At 43.0% G+C, this 14,040-nt stretch overlaps 1 protein-coding gene across 1 annotated transcript in view; it reads left to right on the top strand.

Annotated features, from left to right (window-relative positions):
- Slc24a3 (solute carrier family 24 member 3) overlaps window positions 1-14,040 on the top strand; it is a 485,462-nt gene that overhangs the window by 368,163 nt on the left and 103,259 nt on the right. Inside the window, exons 5-6 of the mRNA XM_048348728.1 lie at window positions 2,040-2,124; window positions 2,499-2,602. Of these exons, the coding sequence (XP_048204685.1) occupies window positions 2,040-2,124; window positions 2,499-2,602 (189 nt within the window). The remainder of the gene's footprint in view (window positions 1-2,039; window positions 2,125-2,498; window positions 2,603-14,040) is intronic.

Below are 14,040 nucleotides of genomic sequence, written 5' to 3'. Positions count from 1 at the left end.
GAGCATTCAACCTCAGATTGGAAATACTAATTTTAAAAAGTTCCATCTGAACTAAATATGTACATATTTCATTCTTGTCATTATTTGCTACCAGTATAGCAATTATGTGTTAGAATTTGTAAGTAATCTAGAGATTACTTACATATAAGAGAAAAGATTTGCAGGTTATATGCGAACACTGCACTATTTTCTGTAAGAGGCAAGCATCTTAAGAGCTGGCTGGATACTCAGCGGCTGGATGGGAACTTAGAAAATGCAAGTGTAAAGGGATTGATGCCACTGGGAGTGGCATTGGAGGGCTTGTACAGAGGACAGGACCAGAGGAGTGGTGCTTGGAGGAAATGTCCTATTGACCAAGCATTTCAAGAAAAGATAAATGTGGTGGCTGCATGATACACTCCCATAATCTCAGCACACAGGAGACCAAGGCAGGAGGATTGTGGGTTAGAAGCCAGCTGAGGCTACATAGAAAATTCTGAGCCACAGACCCAGAACCAGGGTTTGTATTAACTCCTGGGAGCCCTGTGTATGTAAGGCTGGAGAGTAAGGAATTCTTCCATGCCCAAGAAGTAGCCTGGGACTTGCCCAGACTATGTCATAGTCATCAGAAGTCTAGAGGCAAGAAAACCCCTAGCTGCTGATCCTAAGACCCCAGGATATTGCCAGAGCTCGAGGAAATTGGGGTTAAGATAGAGAATGGAAGGAGATCTGGGAAAAGAAACAGATTGGATAAAGAAGAGAGAGGAATCAGACGTGAGTCAGCTTCAGAGGCTATGGAGCGTAGAGGGAGGGAAAAGGCCAAAGCTCACCATTACGGTTCACAACAAACCAACCACAGCAGATCTGAGCTCTCTGTCAGGCTGCTTTCCTCACCGTCCTCTATTCCACAAGACCGAGGAAATCAAGTATCCCTCCCAGCCACAGCTTTCAGTATCTTAAGGATTTGGTTTTCTCCACGCCCCATGAAAAGTTTAGCTGTTGAGTACAGAGCTGAGGGACCCAGGATGCAAGACCAACTTCTCCTCCTCCATTGGGACTCCTGCTGCCTGCAGCTCCTTGCCCTGCTCCACCCCTCAGTCCATTGTCCATCAGTCCATTGAGCCAGTGGCTTTTGCCAAGGGCATGCTGCCCCTCTATGGCTGAGCAAGGGGGTGCAGGTACTGTAGGAGAGGGTGTATGGCATTCCACACTAGTAGTCTTGGCTGGGATGCAAGAAGGGAACTGGCTGCTCACTGAGAGCTAGAAACTCACATGCTAAGTCATGATAGAATACAGAAAACACAAAGACACTAAGCAGCTTCTAGTGTTTATGCATCTTGTTCTCTTGCAAATCACCTTTTGCTCTAACAACCTGGGTCATCTGTAGAGTCCATTGTGTGGGCCATGGCTTTCTATCCACTTCCACTCTGCTGCCCAAGATATGAATATCAAATATGGGGAGTAAGTATCAGAAGGGGATCCCACAGACACACCCCCAAAGTCTCCTCCTTTGATGTCATAAAATGAAAGCTCACACACTGCTTCCCATGAGCTTTATTCAGCCTGAAGTTATCAAGGTATTGCAAAAAATCACACAAATTTGGGTTATTGGCATCTCTTTTAAAATCGTAGTGCCTGGCAGCATTGAAGATACACAGCAGCTCTGTTGTCATGCAGGTGAATGCCCACTGTCGTGGTGTGCCTACCATCCACTGTGGCTTCAGCCTATTCACTCCCCTCCTCTCTTTCAGCAGCACACCCCAGGGTGCTTTGGAGTTGGGAATTTTAAATCTTCTGCAGAACCTTTGACTCCTGAAGCAATGCATCCTCTCCATCATCCTGTCTATGAAGGATGGGGAGAGGAACTTTGGCTGAGCAGGGTTCCAGCAGGAATGTAAGCTCTGGAAGGAGAAGAAAGAAAGGAGGACTGAACCAAGCCCCAGGTCTCACTAAAGCCCCGACCCTTAATCTTTCAGGGATTGAGACCTTAGGAACCATGCTCATCTGCACTCCCAGTTGGGATCCCAACTCACCTGTGCTTTGTCTTTGTTCTTCTGCAGCGCCTGCACCTAAGTGAAGATGTGGCAGGGGCTACATTCATGGCGGCAGGTAGCTCGGCCCCGGAGCTGTTTACATCAGTCATAGGTAGGTGAGCACAAGAAGACAGGGGAACACATTTCAGCCTTGGCCTACATTAAAGCAAAGGGGTCTAGAGATATTGGCTCCCAAACTGGGATTGCTGGCTATGATGTGAAATGAAGTCCAGGGGCCCCAAGCCCAGCATCAGTTTCCCACTGTGCTCTTGGCTTATTTAAATAATACTTTTTTTCTGTTTGAACTTGTCCCAGACCCAGTGTTGCTACATCAGTTTTCCCTTTGCGCTGGGAAACTCCTGCCAAACCTCAGTTGTTTCCTGTAGATCATGAGAATAGAACTGCACTTAGAAAGGTAACCAAGGTCACCACCTTGGGATGTAGCTGGGCTGCTTTAGCAAGGCTGACATCCAGTCTGTGTTTCAGGAGTCTTCATCACCAAGGGCGATGTGGGAGTTGGCACCATTGTCGGCTCGGCAGTGTTCAACATCCTGTGTATCATTGGTGTCTGTGGACTCTTTGCAGGACAGGTAAGAAGGATGAATCTTCTCTGGTGGTAGAGCAGGGAATCTGGAGCTGAGGGCCATAGTGCAAAGATGGGATTTCCTTGCTGGGGAACAACCACATCAGAGCCCAGTGATCTTGGAAAATGGTCATTTGGAGACTTGTACTCTACAAAGTTGGATCAATTGGAATGGCCCTCAATGAAGGTTGATGAAGCCTAGAATCATCAGTTCTCTATAAATAATAACCAGCCCAAAAGATGGAAATTTTGAATTTGCAAGTGTCACTCATATTGATGAGTTAATGATGTGGACTAGGATGAACTAAAACAATTTTCAGTATGGTTTGGCCCAGAAGAAATAAAACAAATAAGAGAAAAAGAATATGAAAAAACCCAGACTTTTTTTTCTGCTAAAATAATTTGCAGTGGTCGCAGTTTCAGATTAGCTTTTCTTCCTACAGAGGTAGGTTCAGTGGGGGTATGTAGGCCTGCAGCCCACCCATTGCCTGGGATTTTCATAGAGGTCTGGGTCCCTCCTGAATACTGGTATCTATTTTACAAAGTCTTGGGAATTTGATCAGAAGTCACCTAACTGTGAAGCTTCCAGGCAGCCAAATTACTTCTAGGGAAAGCAACTTCTAGAAAGAGAGCTTCTAGAAGTCCAGTGAAGTGACTCCACTTGTAACTGGTGACCATATTACCCAGTCAGCAGCTTTGATGTGGTTCATTCTGTGCCTTGCTGGAAGTGGCTGGTTAACATAAAAGGCTAAAGACAGCATCTTCTGACAGCCTTCTCCCCAACCCTGTGCCAGCTACCACCTCTTTTCACCAGCCAGCAGGCATCCCTGCTGTGTGTCTCTCTGGTGTGGACTCAGAGAGTATCCTTGAAAGTGCACTCAGGTGTACCATTGGTGGTCTCTATAGAGCCCATTTCTTACTACCACCTTCTTCATGCCATTGAATTGTTTGAATTGCCAGGTTGTATTTTTTTGTCCCTCTCTGAGTGACAGGAAAAGGGGCATTTTTTCTAGAATTGGGCTTGAACTTAGGGCTTCATTCTCATAATTGACTTTTTCCACACAAAGTTGGTACTCTACCACTTGAGCCCACACCTCCACTTCTGCTTTGTACTGCTTCTTTGGAGTTGTCTGCCTGAGATGGGTTCAGACAGCAATTCTCAGATCTCATCCTCTTGAGTAGCTGAGAATTCTGTAGATGTGAGCTACTGACGCCCAACGAGTGGGTCATCTTGATCTTGTCAGTAATCAGCTCCAGGGGTCCCAGGCAGATAGGATGCTTCTGAAAAGGGACTTCTAGATAGTTGTTTCAGTTCATGATGATTGAGTTCTGCCAAGCTCAGTGAACTGAACATTTTCTATATTCCCAGTGATCTGTTGTCTTAGGTTTTTTGGACTCACAATATAGAGCTTTTATCATTCTCTTGTGTATGTGGTTAGCAGCAGAAAACTGTCCCTAGGTGGTTGCCTTTGGTGCTTGTTGCTGCCTCTGCTTGGTCTCCTCCCAGAGATGAATAGTCACACCAGCAGTCTGTTGCTATTAACACTCTGTTAATTAGCATCGTCACCATTAGCACTATGATTATTAGGCTGGCCATTATTAGTGTTGTCATTAGTTCATTAGTCATTTGTACCTGAAACTTGATTGAAAAGCAAGCCCAAAGGGGAAGAGATCATGTAAAAAGAAGTGAAACAAATGACTGGGTGGAGTCTAGTCAGTGTCACACAACTAATTACTTAGGAAATGGCTTGAATGCATGTGTGGCGGGTGCCATAACTCATCAACAGCACAGTTCATCAGGCTTGGTTAGAATGCCTGCCTCCAGGGCACATAGCTGTTGGAACCTCAGCAGAAGCTGCTGTCTATCACTGCATCTGTGCTGGGTCATCTCACAACTCTACCTAACTAGACAGAAGTAACCTCCAGGATTGGGGTTTGAAATAGCCGTCCTCATGATGACTCTGGGAGCCAGCTGTCCCTTCCAATTTTCCTTGTCCTGTTCCCACTTGGAAATTTCCAGAGCTATCCAATTCTCTTTTCCAGGGTTTTGTAGAACCCAGAAGTCTTTGTAGAGGAAGCAAAATTATTTTTTAGATGGAACATGGGCAGGGGAAATCTGATTGGCCTAGGAATGCAGTTGGACTCTGTCATTTTCTAAATAAGGGGCTTCAGAGAAGTTACTTCTCTTTAAGCCTCAATTTTTTTATCCATGGAGTGGGTAGAAGCATGGATATGTGGTAACATTGCCACCATGATGAAGCTAGACGTCCTCAACATTAGTGGCACCTGGTCCCCCAAGACAAGTCACTACAAGTTACATCAGCTCTCTGAATACCAATCCCTGGAGTTCTTACCACCACATTCCACCCCAGATTATTGGGAAATTTGACCACTTACTTGGTTAAATGAAGGGGCATGAGGGGTTCCCACCAAACATGCAATGGGGAGAAAGGGGAAAGTTAGACAGAAGATCTACTCATTGAGAACCAAAATAAAATATTAACAGAAGGACAGTCTCAGACGACTGGCACTGGATTCTGTGTTGTCTGATGAGTGGGAAAATTTAAATCTGGATTTTTTTTTCAAGAAAAGAAAAATTAGAACTGAAAGCTGCCTAGCTTTGCACTCTCAGAAACCTTCCCAGGCGGCAGAGCTGGTTCGGTGGAACGCTATGGCAAAGGATAGAAATTGGGAATTGAAGTGATTAGCAAATCCAATCATGGGGTCTCACTTAGCATTATTATTTATGTTGATCCGAACCTTCATTTGGCTGAGAGAATTACTAGTGTGCGTCTGTGGGCCTCTCTCTAACGAATTTCAGTATAAAGGGCAGTACATGAGGACGTCTGTTACCCATCTGAAATTAAAGTAATTAAGCTGTAAGATTTGAGCTCCTGTCTCAATTAGGGTTTTGATGAATTCAGTGTAATTAAATGTCTGCTGTATTTGCAGTTTGCAAACATACCCAATGTTTCAGTGTTCGCCTTAGGTGCTTTGGGGAGTTTTATAGGACTGGAAGGAAATTGCTTCTTAGAAACTGGCTGGGAGAGTTGTTCTTGGCATTCCTGCAAGACATTTACAGGTCTGTGGTCCTACCAGGTTTTTTGTTTTTTTTTTAAGAACAAAGAATAATAATGAAGAGAAAACATGAAAGTCTTGATGCAATTTTGCATATTGCATTGAAAGGACTTCATGCCAGTTTTGTAAAACAATGTGCTTATGAATTTAAATCCAGCATTCAGAGCATGTTAAGCTTTAAATACAAAACCACAAACAGAGAGTAAACAGTTTAACTGCATCCCAGATTAGGACTTCATATTCTGGTTATTACAGGCCGGCAGATGGCTCCAGCTTATTATAAAGAGCTTCCACATTGGCTCCTGGCATCCTCAGAATGTTCCTGATGTTCTTTGGCAAGGCCCATCTAATCTTGGCTGGGTTTACCTTTCTTCAGATACACCCTATCTGAACTGGCTGTTAAAACTAAACAGAAGTTGCAGGTCTGAATTGAAACTTGCCTTTGTTTCAGTATCCCCAGGAGACACTAAGCAAACATTCAAGTGCAAGTAGTTAATTTTGAAAGGTGACCCTAGGAAATGCCAGCAAATTTCAGAGGGAGTGAAGAAGGGAAGAGGAGGCAGCAATGGAAAGTATGCTATTGAGCAAGTTATACTTTGGACAACTGGAGTTTCATTCAGATGTGGGAATTAGATACCTGAGTCTGAATCATTTCACATCAGGGAATTTATTCCCCAACTTCTACCACTCATTGGATAAGGTTCTTCTTTAAGGAATATGAATTCCTTAGCAATCCTGGTTTGCTGAACATAAACAATGGACTTTGGGGCCCACAGAATATCCAGGAAACACAAGCATCAGTACGACTGAATTATTCAAAGTTCAGAGTCATAGGCTAGGGCTATAGCGTATTGGTAGAGCACTTAACCTATCATGTGTGAAGCCCTAGGTTCAATCCTCAGTGCTGGGGGAAAAACATAGTCCAGACCCAGAACACTTTGCATTTAGAGAATGTTTTCTAGTGTAAAAAATATGAGCTATTGGGATAGAGTGAGGCAGGGGGTGACATTGCCCCCCCAATGTACTTATTAACTGACATAATTAAGTCAGATTATTGTAAGTCAAGACAGTACCTGACTTCTCTATATCACCTTAAGAAAATAATTAAAAAGGCCCAGCTATTCTTTATTATGCCTCTCTAATGCGCAGGCCCCTACTCAATGTTCTGGAAATGTTCGTGGAAGTACACCTGCTGAGGTTTAAGATAATGCCATACTGACCACAGGGAAATGGACACTGAAAGCCTTGGGAGAGGTCTACCCATGTGGCTATGACAAGAACAGACATGTCAGCTGACCGTAAAACCTTTTCTCTTCTCACTATGATTTTAAAATAGCCAGATGCAATTACTGTATCTCATAATTAACCTGAGACCTTTACAAGTACTTTAGAAGTTTGGCCTGTACAGCCTGAGGACAATGCAAAGAATGGACATATCCATACAAGGGTGGGGGCCCAAGATTGATGATGAACCCATCCCGGGCCACACACAGCATCCTCCTCAGGGCTGTTTGCTTTCACCAAACAGATGGATGAGTTGTGCTGACAAGCATAAAGGGAAATCCACAGACCATCCCAGTTCCCAGCCCCGTGCTCAGCCTTTTGTTCCCCAGGTAAAACCTAACACATCAGCTGCCGCGTTCCAGTTCTGGCAATCATTCAGATCCTCAAGATCTGGGGACTGGGAAAGGCAAGGCTGAAAAACACTTACCACCAATGGCTAAGCCTAAAAGTAGAGTTGAAGGCCTTTCTTCCACTATGGTGAGGGAGATGAAAGGATACCAAAAAAATGTTTTTAAATCCCTGAGGCATGAAGGAACTAAAGAATCAGAAGAGCCCACTGCGAAGCAGGTTGTCGTGTGAGTGGCTGGAAAGCAGAATGCATTGTGCAGCAGTGAATAAAGGCCAGTGCCTTGGCCTATGGAGCAGTCATTGGGCTTTAGGACCCAAAAAACAGTTTCTCCCTGTGTCTTTTACAGGTACATAGCTTCCCTTACAGGCTTCCTAGGTCAAGAGGCAGGTCCCTGTCAGAATGCAGCTCCCTAGCCCCACTCCCAGGCCAAATGAATGGGAAGAGCAGCTGAATCTGCTTCAGCTCCAACAGCTGCATTCACATTCTTAGGCTAATGATGGCCTGAGAGTCCAGGCAGCCCTATAGCATGAAGTCTTTGTTTGATGTCCTAGTCATCCAACTGGTCATCTGCCTGAGACAGTCTCCCTCAGTGTCCTGAGTGGTTGCTTTTCTCTGTCTGTTCCTACCTTCTTCCCTTCTAGGTTAGGTCCTGGCCGAGTACCACACATGATCTTTGTGCAAGACACTTATTTCCAGGCCCAGAGTTCCAAGCCCAGAGCTGCTCCAGTTAGATTGCTTCTCCATCTTTTCACCTCACATCCCTGTCTTAGCTCTGACTTTGGCTTCCAGAACTTGTTTCTGGCTTCACTTACCTCTTTGAATTATCTTTTGAAATCAGATCCACTCACAGATCCACATTTAGATTAGTTAAGAGGCTTTTAGTTTCAGGTAGTAAAAATTATCCAGCTCTAACTGACATTGTGTATGTGTGTGAGAGACAGATTAGATAGACAGACTGGGCATTGGGCCTCAGGCCTTGCACATAAAGGCAAACACTCCATGACTTGAGCTATACTCCTAACCTTTTTAGTTGACATCTTAAATGAACAAAGTTAATTGGTTTTTTTAATACCAATAAATTCAGAGCAAAGTGGACATCAAGTATGATATGATCAGGGCTCTACCTTAGTTTAATCATGCTCTTGTCTCTCATATCCTCTGTCTCCTCCTAGAAACTGGTTTTCCTTCATAGCAGAAAATGATGGAGGCAGTTTCAGTGCTCAAATATATATATCACATTGATCAAGAAAGAGAAAGAATATGTCTTCCTGTCCACACCACCCTGCAGCCTCCACTTAGCATCATCAAACAAAAATCCAATTGGGCCAACTCAGGTCTAACTGAACCATTCTGATTAGGGCACATGCATTGCCCTATTGATTTAATCACAACCACCTACCCATATCTTTTTTCTCCTGAAGAGAAGCATCCAATCAGTTCCCCCAAGATGCATAGGTTTTGGTCCCTAGTTGTCATGCAGGGATAAGTAGTGAAAAGGCAAGGCTTGTGCTGCCTCTGTGACTGGCCACACATGATCTGCCCCAGGATTTTCTGTGGATATACATTTGTCATTTATATTGAGCAAATAACCTAGTAGTTTTACTGCTCTTGGTGGTGTGTATGTTTAATACAAAAATGCCAAACAGCTTTTCAAAATAGCTATTCTATTTTCATCAACACTGTTTAAGATTCAGGTTACTTGTCATCAGCACCAACATGTGGTATTATCAATTTTACTTTGTTTTCTTTTCGTTTTTATTGTAACCATTCTAGGGATCACTAGCACAAATAGCACCTTGCTGTGCTTTTAATTTGCATTTCCCTGATGAGCCAGGGTATTGATCATCATCTTTTCACTGAAGATTTCCCAGCTTCTTCGGTGAACAGTCTGTTCAGAACTGGTGTGTTAATTGAGGGCTAGTTTTCATCCCACCCCATTGTCTAGATCACTCGACTCAACCACTCCCCTGAGTCCTGTCCAATCAATAGTGAGTGAGGCAATTAGAAATGGCTTCTATTGATCGTAGCGATGCTTTATTAGTGCTTTTGCTCACATTTGGGTTTACAAGAGAGGTGCTTAGTACATCACTTCTCAGCTATGCAGAAGAAAATGAAGAGGTCACTTCCCATGTGCCCAGCAAGGCCAAATGCAGCCATAACCCAGATGTCAGGGGCATCATCCCTAAATGTGAGGAGGGAAGCCATATGTACTCTTCCTGGCAGCTGTGGATGTCAATCCTTTTCATGTAATTAAGCTTCACATCATCACCCTGGGAAGTGAGCTTTGAACCAACACCTATATCCTTGGGAACTGGTGCTGACACAGACCACACAAGAAGCCCAGTGCCTTACCACCATTACCAATCCTCTCAAGAACAGAGTGTTATCTCTTGACACAAAGCTATTTCCTTCCAGGACACAGTACACACCATACTTCCCTTCATTCCAGACAAGTGGGCTCTGGGCTCTTGATTAGAATATGCCATCTTGGCTCATACCTAAGTGAACCAAAGCTAGGCTGACCCTCACAAAAACCAGAGAATAAACACTCTTCTGGGCACCTCTAGGAAGCTGGTGGAAAACACTTGCTTTCTAGAATTGGGCTGAAGGTTACTAACACTTCAATAAGGATGGTTAATGGAAGGATAGCTAGGTAAGTAAGTGAGTAGATAGATAAATAGGAAAGTAGATGCGTACAGGAAGGATGGGTGAATAGAAAACAGAGATAGTGAGACATTTATACAGTGGGATACTGAAATGGGAAGGAGATACACTGTGTTCAATGGAGGCTCATGCTATGGGAAAAGTAAGGTCTACAATGAGTGCCTGAGAGAACAGGTACTATCTTAAAGGGCTTTCAAGAAAGGAAGGTAACCCTGCAAAGGCTGATGGTTTAATGTAGTGAAAAAAAATGCTATCTTCCACTCTGAGAAGAAAATGTTACTGCTTAAAATGTGCTCTTTTATTCAAGTGTTGCTACAAGCATGAGTCACTCCTCAAGCAGAGGAAACACCCCATCTGAGCACACAGACAGCCGTTGCCCCTGGAAACACTGGGAAATGCTGATCTGCTGGCCTCCTAAGCTAGAGTAAGCAAACAGCAGTGCCAAGAGCAATAGGAAGCTATGCATCCAGTGACCATCTCCAACCTAAGCAACAATGAAATGTGATGGGGCTACAAAGGCATAGCCAATCTCTCTTATGCCAATAGAGACTAATGGTGCTAGGCTATAAGCTCACCAGAGTCCAACTAGTCTCTGTCTGATTCCCAACATAGCCTGCAATATGGGCAGGAAGAATAGTGCTGGATATTGTTTAGCACTCAGATGATTTTTGAAAAGAAATTAAATGTACATTGCTCCTGTTGCAGAAGGGGGCAATGGATGTGAAGGCTGAGTGCCTTAAATCTCTGTGATTGGGTGGATGTTACAACTTGTTATCGTGCACACTGATAGACCCCTTCCTGTGGTTGTACCTGCAATATCACTGTATATTATCTGAGTACATTAGAAACTGTATATACTGGTATTAGAACTAGGAAAGTGAAAGGGAATACCAAAATCGAGAGACACAGGATAAAAAGACAAACGACTACAAAAGCAATACTTGCAAAACTGTTTGGTGTAAACCAACTGAACAACTCATGGGGGGAGAAGGAAAGGGGGAGGAGGAGGGGGAATGAGGGAGGAGGTAACAAACAGTACAAGAAATGTATCCAGTGCCTAACATATGAAACTGTAACCTCTCTGTAAATCACTTTGACAATAAATAAAAAAAAATCCTAGGACTCTTACCTCCAACTAACCAACAAAAAGCCAGAAGTAGAAATGTCACTTGAGTGGTAGAGTACCAGCCTTGAGCAAAGAGCTAAGCAAGAGCATGAGACACTAAGTTCAAGCCTTAAAATAAATGAATAAATGATGAATGTATATGAAAAAAAAAACCTTTGCCTGCAGAGCTGATATGTAATGTTTAATGTACTGATAAGTATTATAGCATGTTGGCAGATAAATATTATCTAGAATTAAATTTCAATGTTGTGCCAAAAAAAAAAATCAAAACAGTAGAAACTCTTTGAGAAGAACCTGAGATGAGTCATGAAACAGAATTAGCAGTTTAATGTGGCCTTCTATTCACTGCCTATTATGTACAGGCACAGGGCATAATAAGTGGACAACATAGGTAAGTTTTCTGTCCTCCTAGACCAGTAACAGAATACAGAAAAAAACAACATGTGGACCAATAAATGATTAAAATTGAAAGTGGAACTGCATTGGGCAGTGGGCTAGAAAGTGACAGGTGGAGAAGGTAAAGAATTTGCTTTTAGTGAGATTGGTCAGCGAAGATGTGTCAAAAGAACACCAGGTTACAAAAGCAGCTCCATATGCAGATCCAAGATAATACTAGGTGGAAAGGAGAATGGGTATACAGGACTAAGCCTGGCATGGATGAGGGTCAGAAAAAAGGCTAATTTGGAGCCTAAGTTAAGAGAGAATTTAGAGACGGTGACAGAAGAAGATCAAGTCCAATCCAGAGTCCTGATGAGAATTTGAATATAGTGGGAAACCACTGAAGTATTTGAATGCATAGAGTAGCATTTTTTGAGTTATCCTTTGGGGAAATCACTCTGGCTACCTTGTTGAGAAAGGTCTCTATGGGGGCAAGATGACAGCAGGGAGACCTGATAGAAAGTCTGTGGTCTGACCTGAGTGGTTTTCAGAGTAGTTTGGTGGTGTCACCAAAAGGATTTGCTGATGGACTGAAAATAGCCTTAGTATAATAAGACAAATCATGGAAGACATTGACATTTTTTAATGCAGAAAATTTCTAAGAATATTTGTTGACTCTACTGATTATAGAATGGCCATGAGAACTTAGAAGACTGTTTTCAGAGAGTAGGCAAACTACATTCAGCATATCCTAAAGTTGACCACTGTGTGTTGAAGATGACCTTGGGAGGAGATAAACACTGAAATAAATACTGAGATTTTATTTTTAATTGAAATTTAACTTTCAATTTAATTGTAATTATACAACCCACACTAAAAGCTCAATCAACTGGGGAGTTGTAGTCCCTGGCAGCCCGGCCCAACCTCCCTGAGCACCCAGTTTTCTCAAGGGTCCAGCCTTGACTCCTGTTAGTGATAATGTAATCGAAGTACTGATTGGCTCTTTGTAGAATCCCACTTATAGTGACCCCTAAACCCCGGCTAACACTACCCATCTCAAGGTCAGCTTGGCTTAGTATATTTCAAATTGATGATGATTCACAGACTGCCTGTTTGCCTATGGTGAAACAGGAAACAAATCAGGAGACTGACCAGCTTTTACAATAGTCTGCTTAGCCCATCACATTTTCTGTCCTCTCCTCCCTCACCTTCTTTCCCAGCCAGCTCTCTACCCAGCTAGCTGTTGGCTATTGTATCAGCACATACTGGGATGCAAAAATTATGGAGATGTCCTTATTACAGGTTCTCTGAGCTTCTGGCCAGCTCTCTTAGCTCCTTGCTAAGGCATTGAGCAACAGACTCAGTTTGCAACTTTAAAATGAAGAAATAGCAAAAAAGAAAAAAAAGTAGTGTTTTTTTATTGTGTTGTTTTTATAATACGAAAAACACTTTTCAAGGTCAATCCTTCTTTTCCCAAGCCAGTCTCCTTTGACAGATGTGAAGTAAGACATGCATACCTCCTGATCCAGCTGCCCTTTCCTGCAGGGAAAATACAACTCTGCATTTAAATGGAAACCTTAACACTGGACCTGAGCCTGAATCTCCAAGTGAGAAAAACAAATGCCATTCATTAGCCTGTCCAGCTAATGTGCAGATTATTTGGGGCATGACGAGCTCATGGACCAAATATCTTATTTTCACTGGCAAAGGATGCTCTGTCTCTCCGCTGACTCTACCAAAGGGCCCGTTTACTTTATACATGCAGAACGGTAAGTTCCTTCCTCCCTTCCCCAGGACATGGGAAAAAAAACTGGCCTCCTGTGCTTTATTTATTTGTGACTTTTTTCTCCAAGATGACATTGTCGCTGCAGTTGGGGCATGGAAAATTGGAATTTGTGTATTCGATGCGGTAGCCAACAGCTGAGAGACTCAAAGACTAGGTGCAGCTGTTACAGGACATTGACCCTTGACCTTCATCATTTTCAGATCTTGGCCATTATGTTGTAAACCTTATTTTTTTTTTCCGCTTTCTTGCTCTGTCTTTGATTACCACAGCTTCTAAAACCATGTGTCCTGCCTCTCCCCAATGGCATCTTGTTTTTCCTCTTTTTAAAGACAATATACAACTTCTGCTCGTTGTTATTATCTATTTTTTAATTAAGAACAGCATTGTGTCAATACCTAATCTTTATTGGGATCCGAGTTGAATTAATACAAAATTATATGTATTCACTCATTTAATCCTTCTCTCAACCAGTCCAATGATCTAAATTCTGTTTTTCTTATTTTCCAGCAGAGAAAATAGAACAGAAAGAAGGAGGTAGAGAAATTTGCCCTGGGCCACACATGTAGAAATAGCAGAGCTTGGAAGTGGAGCTAGGTGCTTTGGTTCCAGAATGTGTTCTCAATCTCTGTAGGGCACACATAAGTCAGTGAAGAAAAGCAACTCAGAGGGACCTTCTGATGTGAAAGGTAGAAGACTGACCCTCACCAAGAAAAGACAGAATTTTCCAAGACTGCCGCACCCTCCTCTCTAGTCTAGAAAACCACATCTAAAACCTCTTTG

Source organism: Perognathus longimembris, chromosome 6, assembly GCF_023159225.1.
Source record: "Perognathus longimembris pacificus isolate PPM17 chromosome 6, ASM2315922v1, whole genome shotgun sequence".
NCBI lineage: Eukaryota > Metazoa > Chordata > Mammalia > Rodentia > Heteromyidae > Perognathus > Perognathus longimembris.
Note: the sequence above shows the minus strand (reverse complement) of the source record. Positions and strands in the feature narration are given on the sequence as shown.